The sequence below is a fragment of the Brachycentrus maculatus genome, unplaced genomic scaffold (genome assembly GCF_059751285.1).
Source record: "Brachycentrus maculatus isolate JH-2025_06_01 unplaced genomic scaffold, ASM5975128v1 h1tg000475l, whole genome shotgun sequence".
Classification (NCBI taxonomy): domain Eukaryota; kingdom Metazoa; phylum Arthropoda; class Insecta; order Trichoptera; family Brachycentridae; genus Brachycentrus; species Brachycentrus maculatus.
In genome coordinates this window covers 1,037,593-1,053,856 of record NW_028281222.1, presented here as the reverse complement: position 1 = coordinate 1,053,856, position 16,264 = coordinate 1,037,593, and the positions used below count along the sequence as shown (strand labels likewise).

At 37.5% G+C, this 16,264-nt stretch overlaps 1 protein-coding gene and 1 long non-coding RNA gene across 16 annotated transcripts in view; both read left to right on the top strand.

Moving 5' to 3' along the window:
- Positions 1–13,872, top strand: part of LOC148302127 (uncharacterized) — a 151,321-nt gene extending 137,449 nt beyond the window's left edge. The window contains exon 5 of the long non-coding RNA XR_015838700.1: positions 13,733–13,872. This is a non-coding gene — a long non-coding RNA (uncharacterized LOC148302127). The remainder of the gene's footprint in view (positions 1–13,732) is intronic.
- LOC148302126 (serine/threonine-protein kinase MARK2-like) overlaps positions 1–16,264 on the top strand; it is a 205,387-nt gene that overhangs the window by 98,871 nt on the left and 90,252 nt on the right. For 13 of the 15 annotated variants that reach the window (XM_088272075.1, XM_088272076.1, XM_088272083.1 and 10 more), the window contains exon 2: positions 13,956–15,451. The exons of the other annotated variants lie outside the window; for them this stretch is intronic. In XM_088272075.1, the coding sequence (XP_088128201.1) occupies positions 14,513–15,451 (939 nt within the window). In that variant the 5' untranslated portion in view covers positions 13,956–14,512. The remainder of the gene's footprint in view (positions 1–13,955; positions 15,452–16,264) is intronic. 15 annotated transcript variants of the gene reach the window in all.

The following is a 16,264-nucleotide window of genomic DNA, read 5'->3' as shown; positions in this document are numbered from 1 at the left end:
TTAGTTATTGAAACTATGATTTAGTAGCATGGAATTTACCTTTGGATGATGAATTAATGTCATTCAATTGTGTCACATTGAGAATATTGGTTTTTAGTTTTAAAATTATGATTTAGTGGCATGGAATTCACATTTGGATGATGAATGAATATCATTCAATTGTGTCACATTGAGAATATTGGTTTTTGGTTTTGAAACTATGATTTTGTAACATGGAATTCACCTTTAGATGATGAATTAATATCATTCAATTGTGTCACATTGAGAATATTGGTTTTTAGTTTTGAAACTATGATTTAGTAGCATGGAATTCACCTTTAGATGATGAATGAATATCATTCAATTGTGTCACATTGAGAATATTGGTTTTTGGTTTTGAAACTATGATTTTGTAACATGGAATTCACCTTTAGATGATGAATGAATATCATTCAATTGTGTCACATTGAGAATATTGGTTTTAGTTATTGAAACTATGATTTAGTGGCATGGAATTCACAACGAAATGACGAATGAATGTCATTCAATCGTATCACATTGAGAATATTGGTTTTTAGATTTGAAACTATGATTTAGTGGTGTGGAATTTCGACTGCATTCAGCCATTTCATCCTTCTTTTGCCAATTTCACGTTTTGCTTCCATACATTATGGTTGGAACCAGTACTCTGTTGTTTTAAAAGATAAAAATGTATTTGTGTTTTTATTATTTACAAAAATTTCTTACTATTTCTGTGATCCTTATCGGCTCATTATAAGAAATAGGTATTGAATTGTGGTAGAATGGGTTCGAACCGAGAAACTCTGACTTAAGAGTCCGCGACTCTAACTACGGGACCACAACCCGATACGATCTTCTTAGTGTAGGCTACCATGCTGGAGGTCCCGGGTTCGATTCGCAAGAGGGTCAAAATAAATATTAGTGATTTTTCAGTCTACCACGGGACCACAACCCGACACAGCTCGGCTGTCCAAATTTAAAACACAGTAAGGGACATTTTTTTGTAGTACGTTTTTTTTTTGCATTTATGGACTAAGTAGAGTCTACTTAGTCCAAAGATGCATAAAAAAAACGTACTACAAAAAAATGTCCCTTACTGTGTTTTAAATTTGGACAGCCGAGCTGTAGTTGATTTCAGTGCACCATTAACTCTGTTCCCAGCATTTTCGCATTTTTATGTTGTAAAAAGGTGTGTTGAGAAAGGTGTAGAAAGGTGTGTTGAGATGGTTTGGACATGTGGAGCGTATGAGTGAAGAAAGAACGGTTAAACAAATTTATGGGGCGAATGTAGTTGGAAAAAGAAGCAGAGGACGACCGAGGAAAACTTGGCACAATCAGGTATGTCAAATACTTGAAAGCGGCCGGGTCAGTAGTCGTAATAATCGTCGGGTATATATGAGGAGATGCATGAATGTAGAAGAGGCAAAGAATGTTTGCAAAGACAGAGTGGTGTGGCGTTCGATTCTCTCTGCCTACCCCTGCGGAGAAACGGCGTGATGGTTAGTTAGTTAATTAGTTAGTTAGTTTCTTAGATATATTTCGCGATGACGAGGTTTTTTGTCATTTCTGCATGATCCAGTCTTGTTGTTTTAGCATTATCTGGAGTGAAAGTGAACTTAATTAGGTTCTTCGGCGAACAAGAGATACACGCATTGTCTATTTGCAATAAATTGCCATCGGGATGAGGAGATTCTTTAGACAATACCGTCGTAAATATTCCACAAACTCTTCTTTGTTACCGTCTGGGAACTGTGGGTACTCGTCAAAACGCCAATGTGTTTCCGTTCTTATCGAATTCTTCAGCCGTCATTTATCTTTTCTGACGTTTTATTGGCTTTTACTGCCATTGTGTACGAATAATAGGCGTCGACAATGTTTTATTACTTATCGATTATATGTGTTCCTATATATTTCCTCGTTGTGCGATTACAAATTCTCCAAGTTTGTAAAGAAATATAATGTGTCTCAGCGTATGAGGAGATGCATGAATGTGGAAGAAGCTAAGAATGATTGCGAAGGCAGAGTGGTGTGGCGTTCTATCCTCTCTGCCTACCCCTGCGGGGAAGCGGCGTGATGGTTAGTTAGTTGGGTGTCTCAACTAGAGATGAAACAAACATCTATCATTTGTAAACGAATGAAGATGGAAGGAAGTCTAGCATCCCAGGACGTCCTGGCATTTGGCTATTCTTGTAAAACGTCCACCATTTTGACCATTATTGAGCATCGTTATTGTATTCATTTTAAAAGTTGTATATATGCAATTGTCTTTCAATGAATAGATTTGGTAGTATGGTTGATTATGGCGCCATCAGTTGAAAAATTCGTACGTTTAGCATATAATTCATTCTAAAACAAAATAATGAATTAGAATCGCAAACAATAAAAACCCCCCTACAACGCTGAGATAGGTACCATGTTATCAGAGGGAACGTTATAGGGAAGTTAATGTTTTTAAATCGTATTTCAATTTTAAATGGCTCATTTCAGTCATTTCCGCTATGATATGTGAAAATACAATTTAAAATATTAAACCCTCATAAAAGAATCTGATAATTTGCCTTTTTTGTGAGTTTAGATAGAGTTTATTTTTATTGCACCGATCAGAAAGTCTTTCGAGATTTTTTTTCTAGTATGTAACGGTCGCTTATGTGACGAAATTGTCTTGAAAATCTATTGTTACGGATAGTGAGGATTTTTATTAGCGTATTCTTTGTTGTTATTGTACATAGTTTTGTTAGTATTGTTAAAGGCATTAACCGTAAGTAAAATAAAATAAAAAATCCCTGAGATGAAGAGGTACCTATGCAAACGTTGTAGGGGGGTTAACTTTATTTTTCACTGATCCTTTTGGCAAGTTATATCGCTCACTCTTTTCAAGAACGTCATAAATTAAATAAAATATTATTAAGAGTATAATAAAATGTATTAAAAATAAATAATAAGCCAGTCATTGAACTTTTTACTGTGCAAGAGATCTTTTTAGGGTAAAATCTGAAGGTTTTTACTCCATTTGAAAAATATTTAGTATATTAAAAAAAAATTAAACAATTCCTTTTCTTCAAAATGCAAAAACAACACTTTCTGCCCTGTAGCGGATAGATATTAAGTTAAAAATATGCCGCTTTTGCTGGGATATAGTACATTTTCTGGGCATTCCGAAAACATGCACAACTGAAAATTGTCGATTTTTGATTTATGACGTTGTTGAAAGGAGTGAGCGATATGTTCCATTGTTATAAAAACATTACTTTTGTGATATTTGATTTAAAAAAAAAAAATAAGTAAATTTTAATTGTATGCCAACCATTTTTTTTTCAAGTTTCAAGGAGTGATCGATATGCGGTGTGCATTTTCAGTTTTGATTTGATCGACCTATTGGTTTCGGAGCATTCCGATCGCAACTCTTGTCCGACTTTCGTCTCGGGTCGGCCGCGAACCGGGAGGTGTTTACGGCCCGCATCTGCGAATCCGGTATCCAGTTGTGCAAATAGCGCATCGCCGATGTTTGCTCCATTTCGTAATTCTCGCCGAGCGAGGTGACACACGCTAGCCTCTCGTACGTCACACCTTTGTTTTAACTGTGCGATCTGTCGGCACGTTCACCGCCGGTTCGTGGGATAATTTTGCCGGATTTCGCACCGGCAAGTACATATTTCATTCAAATGTAAAATGAAACGCTTGTAAATTACCACTTTTTTATTAGTGTAAACACGAAGGTCCTTTAAATATCCAGACTTCCATATCCTTCTTCCAATATATGGATAAGTCATCTTACATTCATCTTTCACTTTATGTAGTACCACCTTAAAACGCAAAAGTGAACGATGAATGATAAGGAGAGCGTGATATTGTATTACCATACCATAAAGTTAACGATGATTTTAATGTACAAAATAAAATATTTGTGTTTTTACTGTTAAAAATACTTCAATTTCTCGCTATTTCTGTGAGCCTAAGCGGCTCATTATTAGAAATAGGTATCAAATTGTGGTAGAGTAGTGGGTTCGAAACGAGAAACTCTGACCTAAGAGTCCGCGGCACTAACTACGGGACCACAACCCGACACATAAAACTCTTGTGACCTGCCATAGGCTGGTTAAACTACCCACTGCCATATTCTTATTCATCTATGTTTAGATTACAATTTTTAAAAAAAACTCTTAAGTGGAGAAATCCAGATTTGTAAACGAGGGTTTGAAAACACTCAAAATGTTGTGTTTGAATAATTTATTTAGAAATCTGCCGATGGCCGTGTGTCGGAATCGTCATTATCTCACCGACCCTGACCAAACACCCAATGACAGAGATTATCCCGATGTATTTGCTTAGGTGTTCTTCCATATGATTGAGCTGAAGGTAAAAATAAATACAAGTAATCAAATAAATGATAATGCAAACAGCACTCACTGGTGGTAACGAAGCAGACGCAGCTTTGGCCTGAACCGATTTTTTTTTAAATTTTATTTATTTCACAAAATATTACATACCTAAGTCATATATCGCTCACTCCTTTCAAGAACGTCATAAATCAAAATACTTGATTTTTCAGGAGAACGTTTTCATCGTTTAAAAATATAATACAATGTATTAAAAATAAATATCAAGCCACTTATTGAACTTTTTACTGTGCAACAGATCTATTTAGGTTAATCCTGAAGGTTTTTTCCCCATTTGAAAATATTTAGGATATTTAAAAAAAAATCATCAAACTATACCTTTTCTTCAAAATGCAAAAACAACACTTTCTGACCTGTAGCGGGTAAATATTAAGTTAAAAATATGCCTCTCTTGCTGGGATACATTACATTTTCTGGACATTCCGAAAACATGCGCAACTGAAAATTGACGATTTTTGATTTATGACGTTCTTGAAAGGAGTGAGCGATATATAAAATATTCCCGATGAGTAATTTTCCATTTCTATTTAATTATAGATTAAAATAAAAACTATATACTTTACAACATTTTGAGTGTGTCCAAATACTTGTTCACAAAATCTGGATTATCTCCAATTACAGGAGTTATTTTCATATTATTTTTTGACATCTCATCAAAGATGAAGAAGAATATGGAAGTCTGGGCATTTTATGGTCGTCAGCCCCGTAAATGCCCAGACTTCCATATTCTTCTTCATCTTTGACTGTGTAGTTTGTTATTTTATTCTATAAAATGCAGTTCTACCAAGAAATGTCAGTACAAAACTTAAATATATTTAATTAAGTTGACACTCAACAAATTCTGGGTCTTAATGAACTCGAAAATCTGTTCTTATACTGGTGGCGTAAAATTAATGACCCTATCGGAAGATGTCATAATTTTTCCAATGGCGTCGTACGTCAATCATATTTGACGTTTGTGAACTGGACAGCTGCAGTATACAAACGATTTAATCGTCTCTTGTTGCGCACTTATCTCTTTGCAAATTTGATATGGTCGTTTCTCCCGATCTCTGGCGGTTTTCTTCGTTCTTCGTTCATCACAGACCCGGTATGGAAGTTAATTTGGCGAATTTCACCATTGTTCTTTATGTGGGAAAGCGTACACGATTCGGCGCTATAATCGGTCCGTTTTGGCAGCCATCATATCTCTATCAGGGCGGCCTCAGCTCCCCCATATTATCGCTTCGATCGAGGAGATCGCGCACGCGTGAGAAGCATCAGCAGATGAAAGCTGTCAATCCTCCCAGATGGGAAATTCAATCATCCGATCATTGTCTCGGTGTTGTATTGGAGTGGCGTACCTTTCTGTAATTATTGTATTGGAGTGGCTTATCTTTCTGTAATTATTTTTAGTTTTCTATTTTGTTGTGGGTCGTAAAGCAAAGCATAATTGACTCTAGTTTAATGGATAAATCAGTATAAACGCATACGCGTAAAACATGTGTTTTGTTATGAATATCCTTGATTAATTCGTCACCTGAATGCGGATATTTACGTAACTGGATACAAAGATATTTACTAGGGTGGTTTATTAAATTTTTCAATGTAAGTTCTCTAATTAAAGAAAACACTTGTTTTATACCACTTGAGTTTTATTAAAGACTACATGTTTCAGAAGTTAAACTTCCATCATTCAGGTCTGTATAATAACTATTATTATGTTATTAAACAGACCTGAATGATGGAAGTTTAACTTCTGAAACATGTAGTCTTTAATAGAACTCAAGTGGTATAAAACAAGTGTTTTCTTTAATCATTGTAACATGTCTTACCACAAAGTCAATGCCGAAACAATAAATAAAATAAATGTAAGTTCTCTAAATCATTTTTAAGTATTTTCTGTGGAATATTTACATACACTGATGTTAATATAAAAATAACTCACTTGTATAAGACCACATTTTGAGTTTATTAATGTAAACACGACTAGTTTCGAGATCTACACATGTTTCCAACACCAAGTGCAAAGGTGTATAAAAGTTGATTGTGGAAATTATACAGCGAACAAATGGGTTTTTAGTTTTACTACTACTATTTACTGTTGTACTATTTTTTTTATAAAAAGAGAAATATTTGTATTTATATTATTTACACAAATATTTCAATTACATTCTATTTCTGTGAGCCTAAGCGGCTCATTATTATAAAAAAGGTATCAAATTTTGGTAGAGCTATATTGTTAGTGATGTACAAAAATAATCGTATAAGCCTTCACTTTGCAGAAGAGTTTTGTTCAAAATCGATTATTTAAATCCTTACCGAAGCAAAAGTACTTTTTTTAATGCAGGCCTATAGATGCGTACATATAAAATGGACCACTTCAATGTGCTCGGATTTAGTGGTATTTTTCTTCTCTCCGAAAGTATTGTAAATGCCGTTCTTTCTCATTACCTCGGCCGTTCTGTTCGCCTGCTCCCGCTCTCTTGGTCCAAATTGATCGATTCGATCTGTAATTTCCTATCGATCACAGAGCGCTCCAGTAATTGCCATTTCTCTCGGTGGTGGCCATTCGGCGGCTATGTGGCCATTGGCCTCGGACAAGATCAACTCGTTGGATCTAGATTAGCCACGCAAAAAGAAAGTTCCGAATCCTCTTACTTCTTTCTTGTTACTGTTTTGTTGCTGATTCTCTCTCTCGATCGTGCCACACGTTTTGTTTTTGGAGCCATCTAACATTTATCTTCTTTTTTTTTTTAAAAAGATAAATATTTGTTTTTTTTTATTTTATTATTTGTATACATTTATTTAAATCACAATTTATACATATTTATAACTTTTTTTATTTGCAGAGACCCGCCAAGCCACCTTGTGTGTCTTGTCGGTGGAGTTCTTTTTTTAATACATTTTTATTGTTTTCAACGATTTTAACCTAATATAGACACAAAAAAGAGAGAGAAAAAATAATAAATAAGAATATACGTGTGTTTTTATTATTTACACAATTATTCCAATTTCATACTGTTTTTAATAAATAAAATGCAACGTTGTTCATATGACCATTAAATTCACGAACTGTGACAAATCCATCGCATTCTCACGTGGTCTTATGGGAAAACGATGTTTTTTCTGTATCTTCCTTATTTCTACAATTATCAATGACACGCCAATTTGTACTAATCGAGTGACGCAACCTTCGGCACGCTCGTCGCCTCTGATCCGTTCACGATCACCACGGAGGTGATTTGTCACGTTATTAGCATTAGTGTGCCCAATCATCTCCTCGTATTCACTAATGATGTCTTCATCGTCTCTTCATCACAATTTACTTTGTCACTTATCAAGCACTTTCTTTCATTAATTGATTCGGCAGTCACTTTGTGGTGAAATCTATCCATTTTGTATTTAACTTTTACTTAGTAAATATCACTTTTTTTTTAAAAAGGATGTTCGCAAATACAGAACTCATTCGCCGGCCAACCGCCGAAGAGATGACACGTCTTTCCACTCCCGAATTTTTTAAAGAATGTATATTGTAATTTTATTTTACTATATTTTTTTTTTTATAATTTATATTTGAAGCACTTTGTGATTTTGCATTTTATAATTAAAATATAACTTTGTTTTAAAATCACTATAAATATTTTATTGTAATTTAATATAATGTCTATCGGTTTCGAAGCTAACCGGTAGACATTATTAGAATTTAAAATATATATAAATTTTTTTTACACATATTTTAAAATTCCTTTTAATAACTCTTTTCTTTTCAAAACCATTTGATTATTTCGAAGTAGCACTTAATTTTTCAATACAAAAGCGGTGTTTAAAAAAAATCAAATACGAAAAATGTTACCTGAATTAAGAGAAAATTAAATTGCGACTTATCGAATACTGTGGTTTAAAATCTTAAATCTTTAATTTGAAGAAATAGTGCTAAAAATAAAACTGAAATTTAAAAGTGCTTTCTTCACTGAATTGGAATACAAAGTAATTCCCACTCAAATTTGAAGCTAAATAGTTTTTTCTCTCTTAATGCCTCAAACGTTTTCTCGAACCGAGTTTGACTTTCGACCGAACGGTTTTTATCACGAAATTATTTCCGTGAACTACGAACGTCAATATTCTTTGAATTTTGTAAAATTTATTACTTTGTAGTTTTCCGCGTTTTGATTACCTCGCTATCGTCAATTATCTTATCTATGATGATGCTCAATACATTGTAACTATCATTTTACGTGTTTAAATATAAAAATAAAACACTTATAAAACCTCTTTTGAGTTAATTATTGTCAACGCGATTAGTTCAAGAATTGCAAATATTCTTGTCAATATGTGAAAATAAAAATAGTGATGAGAGCATCTGTAGTTCTCAAAACTAGTCGTGTTTGGATTAATAAACTATAAAGTGGTCTTATGCAAGTGTTTTATTTTCTACCTTAAAATTATCGCGTTATTCCACAGTAATATCGTTTTGAAAACGCCCCTGTAGCATCTGTAGTTCTCGAAACTAGTCATGTTTACTTAAATAAACTCAAAAAGTGGTCTCAATCAAGTGTTTTATTTTTGTATTGAAATTATCATCTTGTTCCACAAAAATAACGTATTGAAAACGCCTCGTAAAGAACGTTTGTATTTTCACCTTGTTGATCATAGCACCTGTAGTTCTCAAAACTAGCCGTGCTTACATTAATAAACTCGTAAAGTGGTCTCAATCAAACGTTTTATCTTTGAAAATGAATTGAAAATGCTCCGTAAAAACCGTTCATGTTTTTTACCTGTTGATGCTAGCACCTGCAGTTCTCGAAACTAGTCGCGCTTACATTAATAAACTCAAAAAGTGCATTTATTTTCGCATTAAAATTATCGCGTTATTCTACAGAATCAATGTATGTATTGAAAATGCCTCGTACTATTTCTGGTCATCAAATTTTGCATAATTTATGTTAACGCCAGGTAACTTCTGAGAATTAATGTCGTAATTTCTGAGAATTAAATAAATGCTGATTTTTTAAAATTCTCTTCAACGGTTATTTATCTTCTCCGACGTCATTGTACGCTTCACTCGACGGAGCTTCTTATTACGGTAATGCTGTGCGCTTCGTTGGGTGATTATTTACGTTTTTTGGTGGGAAAAACGATGACTAATGGATTAACTGGGAATCCAGTGAACGTTGAGGAGTTTTTATTTTATTTAATTTTCTAAAACGACTCTTTTTGTGTGTTGAGAAAATTACATCTATTTTGTTTTGTGCTTGTGGTATTTCTCAAACATTAATCTGATCAAAATTGCTTAAAAATGTGTTTATAACTTGTTACTTGTTACCGAGGAAAACTTGGCACGGTCAAGTACAATGAACCCTCCTATAACGTTGAGATAAGTACTGGGTTATCGAAGGGAACGTTATAGGGGGTAAATGATGTCGAATTGTATTTTTTAAAATATTTATTCGGTAATTGTAGATACAGCTTTTTTAATTTCATAATGACTTATTTCAGTCATTTTCGCTGATTTAAATGTAAAAATACAATTTAAAGTATTAGCCTCCAATAATGTTTCCTTCGATAACGCGGTACCTATCTCAACGTTATAGGGGGTTTACTGTATTTCAAACACTTAAATTGAATTTAGTCTTACTTTCTAAATTGGAGGTTGATTGGTTGACTGGTGATGGTGCATGTGGTCATGCCAGGAGTCAGAATGATCGGCGGATATGTGTACAGAGATGTATGAATGTGGAAGAGGCGAAGATTATTTGCAAAGAAATTATTTAACGTCCAAGTGACTCTGAAATCTACCTACGGCTCATGCAACACCGCTTATCATGGCCCAACTTAGGCTTCAAGTTTTATAGCTTATTCTTACTCGTGAGTGGATTTACTCTTTATGTTTATAATAAACATTCTCAATCGTTGAAAAGACGCTCCGGTGCGTCAGCCTCCTTCGGCCCCATCATCGAGCCGTTGTCGGCCCGCATCTGTCACGATCCGCCGGGCAGGGCTCGGCCGGCCAATCAGAGCGCGCCGCGTCTGATTCATTCCGCTGCCGCGATCGACCGAAAGTGTATAAATACGGATCGCGCCCCGCCGCCCCGCCAGATGCCCGCGGATGGGTCCGCCGTGCACAGCATCAAAGGGCGGGCCGCTAATTCGGCAAATTGGCGAATTAGCGGCCCGCCCTTTGCGCACGAAGGTCAGACCTAATTCGTGGGTTCGGCAATTACGCACGCTTTAGTGGGTTTCTCGGCCCTTTTTTTATGGTGATTTATTAATATATCACCTTTCTTGTGTCGACGAGATAGACTCCCGAAATTGTCTCTTGTACCTTGTGGCACCGATCGCCATGGTTAAAACATACATTATTAACATTATTTTGAGTGTGTCCAAATACTTTTTCACAAAACCGGGATTATCTCCAATTACAGGAGTTATTTTCATATTATTTTTTAACATTCTCATCAATTTTTTCATTTTTTTATTTTTATTTATTGACTTGGCGTTTAATTTGTAGAACTCCATTTTAATTTATGTATTAATTTTAAATCAAACTCAGATTTTTTGAGTCTACTAAGTTGTATTTTATTAACAAAAAACACATAAAAAATTATATTATGACAATTGTTTCGCCTTGTTAGGGCATTATCAAACGAATGTCAAGACATTCGTTTGATAATGCCCTAACAAGGCGAAACAATTGTCACAATATAATTTTTTTATGTGTTTTTTGTTAATAAAATACAACTTAGTAGACTCAAAAATTCTCATCAAAGATGAAGAAGAAAATGGAAGTCTGGCATTTACGGGGCTGACGACCGTCATAGGCTACATTACTACATCAATCAAAGCCTTTGTTATCAATGTTAAGCCAAACTTCGTTTTTCTTCAAAACAATCAAATTTAAGCATTCATTCAACCTTCTTTCTAAAATAAAATTTATTCAAACTTCTTTCTTTCAGCACACTTTATTAAGATTTAAAATAAAATGTATACCCACACACAGGTCAAGCCTTTGTGGGATCTTTTTTGCTGTCAATATAATAGTACATTTTGTACTTCTAATATATTATATTGTTAAGTGCAATAAAATACGCCAATATTTTGAGTGTCCAAATCTTGTTTGGTTCACGAATCTGGGTTTGTCCACTTAGGAGTTATGTTTATATCTCGATATAGATGTAGAAGGATATGGATGTCTGGGTATCTACAGAGCTTACAGACTGTCATAGGCTAGTTTAGTGATCATAGGCTAGTTTAGTGATCACTTAAATGTGCTATAATAGGTCTTAAGTCCATATTTAAGACCTCCATATTCTTCTTCATATACTCGTATTTTGAGATGTTAATTAGGTATAATTTTACGCATACCCTGAGGTGTTTATGAAATTTAACTTAAAATTATGAAAAATAAAGTTAGCCATTCATTTGAAAATAAAATCCATTATTTTATTTGCTTGTGTTATGTTTGATCATGTAACTCCATAAATAACTCGTTACGCTAAGAGTTGTGCTAATTTCTAATTGATAATAATAAAACCCTTATCCGCACCCAATGGTGCATAGGGCACTGCTTCATATAAACGCAGTGTTATCTTGATCGTTTACACATGAAGGAAAGGTGATCAGCCCCCCGCTTCAGGTACCAGTCCAGGGTAATATTTAATAAATATTACAGTGAAAAAAATCACTTGTATTTATTTTACCCCCCCTTGGGAATCGAACTCGGGACCTCCAGAGCGTGTTGACAATTACACTACGGAGGCGGACAAAATTTATAATTACGTATCTTTAATATTCCGCAAATCCCGAGGGTCGTGAATCCTCAGTCGGAGAAAGCAATTAAAAATGGCCAAGTTGCCTTTCATTTTGTTTGGGATTATAGGCAATATAGCTAAGTAGACGCGCCGGAAATACTTCAACATTTCGCCTTTCCCGTCTCTCGCGTTCCCAAAGCTGTTTACTGCCCGTTTTACTGTTTACTCTGTCTAATGTGATTGGGACCTGTCGGTTGTCCTTCGAAAACATTGCCCCGAACGTGCGACAAATATTTACAACACGAGGTATGATCAGTTTCCGTCAACATTCCGACAACACTCTTGGCACGGAGGGCGAAAAGCATATATGCCATATATTGACCATAAATCCATATTATCACTTATTGTAAAAAATAGGTAATACATATCGTCAAGTCTTCATTCTTCAAACCCTTATTCGCACCCCAGTGGTGCATAGGGCACTGCATATTAACGCAGTGTTATCTTGATCGTTAACACGTGAATGAAAGGTGATCAGCCCTCCGCTTCAGTTACCAGTCCAGGGTGATATTGAATAAATATTAGAGTGAAAAAAAATCATTTATATTTATTTGACCCACCTGGGGAACGAACCCGGGACCTCCAGAATGGTAGCCGAGCATTGTCAAGTACATGTCTATATACTTGTTTTTACTACTGTCTGTCTTTCCACTGATAAAAAAAAATGGTAATTAAGAAACAGCTTCTACCGCGTCTTCATCCTTCAACGCCCCAAGGACACGACTGTAAAATTTAGACTTAGCTTCGCATACTGTCTTTGAAAATGATGCGGAATGAATTAATATTGTTATTTTTTATTTATCAGCGAACATAGACAATAGGGGGGATGCGTTAGTCATTGAAAATTTAGAATTAGCTTCACATACGGTGTTTGAAAATGACGCGGAATGTATCGAAACACGTCACAATAGATTTTAAGAAAATTCGGTATTTACCAATAAAACTTACATTAAAAATGGATAGATATCTTTTAAGCTTACTATTTAGGCTCTATGTTTTTTATATAAACCAATTTTTACTCTATTGTTATAGCCAAGTATTTTGGGCTCTAGGTCTTTTATATAACCTAATTTTGACAGTGTTTGTTGCGATCGTGCCGAATCGCTGTTTCAATGAATGTAATTTTCCGCTTTTCGATTCCTCCATAAAGGAAGGCGGGTATTATCAACTCCGATTGTTTGTGAGGCTGACCCTCGGTTTGATGGCGAATTGTTTCCATTGCCGTCGGGATTGTGTTTGATAATGCGGATTTCACAGAAACCGCTGCTTGTGTCAGGTGTGCTAATTGAAAATGATTTTGTGCCGTTTTGGTCGTTTGGATCTGGTGATGGTAATCGTGTATGTTTGTGTTTTCTTTTGGCTTCGCGTCATGGCGCTGCTTTCGTTGTGCGTGTTCGCGCAGTTCCTCACCTTGGCCGGTTGGATCATCTCTCGCTTGGGAGCGTTCGTTGGTCGGGTCGTTCGCGTGTCTGTCAGTGGTTTGTTGTTGGATCTAGGACGCCGTGCATACCTGACTGACCGATTTTCTTCGTCTCCCTTTTGCAGAACTGAATCCATCTCTTCGCTCTTCGGACGACCGTTGGCCTAACGAGGACACGGACCATATTTGAGGGACCGTATTGAACTACTTTCTCTATCGCTTTCTGGGTCTTCAGATAGTTTTTCTTCTGCATGCTCCGATTTAGTTGTACTTGTCAAAGTCGTTCGTTTAGACTATCGTCTGTATGTTGAAAGTGACCGGTGAATATAACTTCTTATTCAATTTCAGTTTTACTTACTCAAAACTGTGTGCGAGATAAAACAGACAATATCGATAATAGCGTGTGGACAAATGTGTACTAAAAACTTTATTGTTCGATAGAAATCTGAATGTGAGTCTAGGTTTTATCTGATCGAATGTACGAACAGTGCGTCATCCGTTTATCTCGGTAACCTTCGCATGTGTTATCGTTCCGGAGTGAGGACATATTGGCTACGGTCACGATATGGTCGGAAGACAGATGTCGCCCCTGTAGCGAGCTGCCACGGCTCACGGAGCTGCCGCCGGCCGATCATGACGCGCTGTCGTCTGCCCAGGAGAGCTTCCAACAGCCGAGCGCTCCCCGCTGGCGGTCCCTCGCCACTGCTCGCGTCGGACGGGCCGCACCGCCGCCCTATCTTTCCGATACGGCTGATAACGAACTCTTAATCATCGAAGATAACGCGAGATTACCAGTCCGGCGGAAAACTTCGCGAGACATGAACGCGCTGCGGCGTCGCGCTAGGCCGTCTAAAGGTTTCGTTCGAATGTGATTATGGAACAGTTCCCCGCGACACACCGTCAAAATGGATAGAAAGTTGAACAGGGAAGACTTTATAAGGAAGAGCTTTCGCATTCCCCCCCGCAAGGTAGCGGAGCCGCCCGCGCAGGTCAACGGCGACCGGGGCACGGAAGAAAAACCGTCCGCGATATCTCTGGCCATGATGGACAAGCCGCCGGCGACGGACGCCGACCGCAGCGCGGCCTGCGTGGCTGTCTCCTCGAGCCTAGCCACCAGGCTGTACGAGCAGAAGTCGCAGAAGCCCGTGTACGAGCTGACATCCACCGGCATAGCGCCCCGGCGTCTCGAGTTCGGGCTGCCCGCCAAGAGCGTGAACCGAGCTGTCCCGATTCAGCTGAAATCCTTCAATACACCGGATATTCCGAACGGGCCGAGTTCCTACACGAACGGGTCCGACAGTGATAATGTGACTGTGATAAAAATCAAGGCTTCCAACGAGATGCTGGACAACCTTCAGAAGCAGATCAACGAGATGGAAAAAGGGTTGAAAGATTCGCCCAGTAAGCCGGTCACTCCCGAAGATGAAGTCGTGTACGTGCGCAACAGGTACGGGGAGCACGAGAACCTTCTGAGCACCGGGATCAGCGACGCGGGCGTGGACGCGCAGGAGCGGCCGGCGTTCAGCCGCGGGGAGGGCACGCGCCACTCGACGGGCGGCGCGGCGCCCGCGGGCGTGGCGGGCGTGCGCGGGCGCGCCATCAGCAACCTGCTCAAGTCGGGCATCAGCGACGTGGTGGTGGCGGACGCCGAGCCCGGCCGGCCTGGCAAGGGATTCTCGCGCGGGGAGGCGGGCCGCAACTCGACCGGCGGCGCCGTCCGCGCTAGGACCTTCCTCAGCCGGAACAACAGCGACGCGCAGCCGGCCGCCGTGCGTCCCGCCGTCAAGAGGACCCCCATCGCTCCCATAGTGAAAAACATTGCTCCGTTACCGACTGGGAAACAGGTATATTTATTTTCTTCAATGTTTTTCGCAGATACTGTGTGGCACATTTTATAAACTTAATAAATAAAACCACTTTGTTTTTAACTACTTTTTATTGGTACTTTTCTCCAACCGGTTTCGACAAGACCTCGTCATCATTTCGGCTGTACTAACTTAAAACACAGTAAGGGACATTTTTTTGTAGTACGTTTTTTTGCATTTTTGGACTAAGTAGAATCTACTTCTACAAAACAAAACGTACTACAAAAAAATGTCCCTTACTGTGTTTTAAGTTTGGACAGCCAAAATGATGACGAGCTTCTTGTCGAAACCGGTTGGAGAAAGGTACCAAAAAAGTGGTTAAAAACAAAGTAGTTTTATTTTATAAAGGTATATTTTTTGCTACACAATTTTCATTCATCATTCCAAATCATTAACACACACTTCGGACGGGAAAGGTATATCTACCCGGTCGGAAAGGGTATTTTTACCTCATTTCAAAGGCAGAAAAAAAGGAATTATATAATGTTTTTTTTATATACCAATCTCTTTGTTAAGGTCTTAACTATACGTTCGTAATTATGAAATCCCGCCACCAGCGCAGGCGTAAAAAATACCCGTCTAAAATGTGTTTCAACATAAGCATATTGTATTCGTATAGACTAGATTATCCTATCGCTCTGGGAATCGTTTCGCATACACACACATTCAACGGTGTACTAGTATATCTTTGTGTGTTTATTGGTCCAATCCGATAAGGGTAATATCACCCAAACCTGGGAGACGTGTTTGTTCACTCTTTTTTTAGTTTGGGCACTCTTATAACCGGGTTTG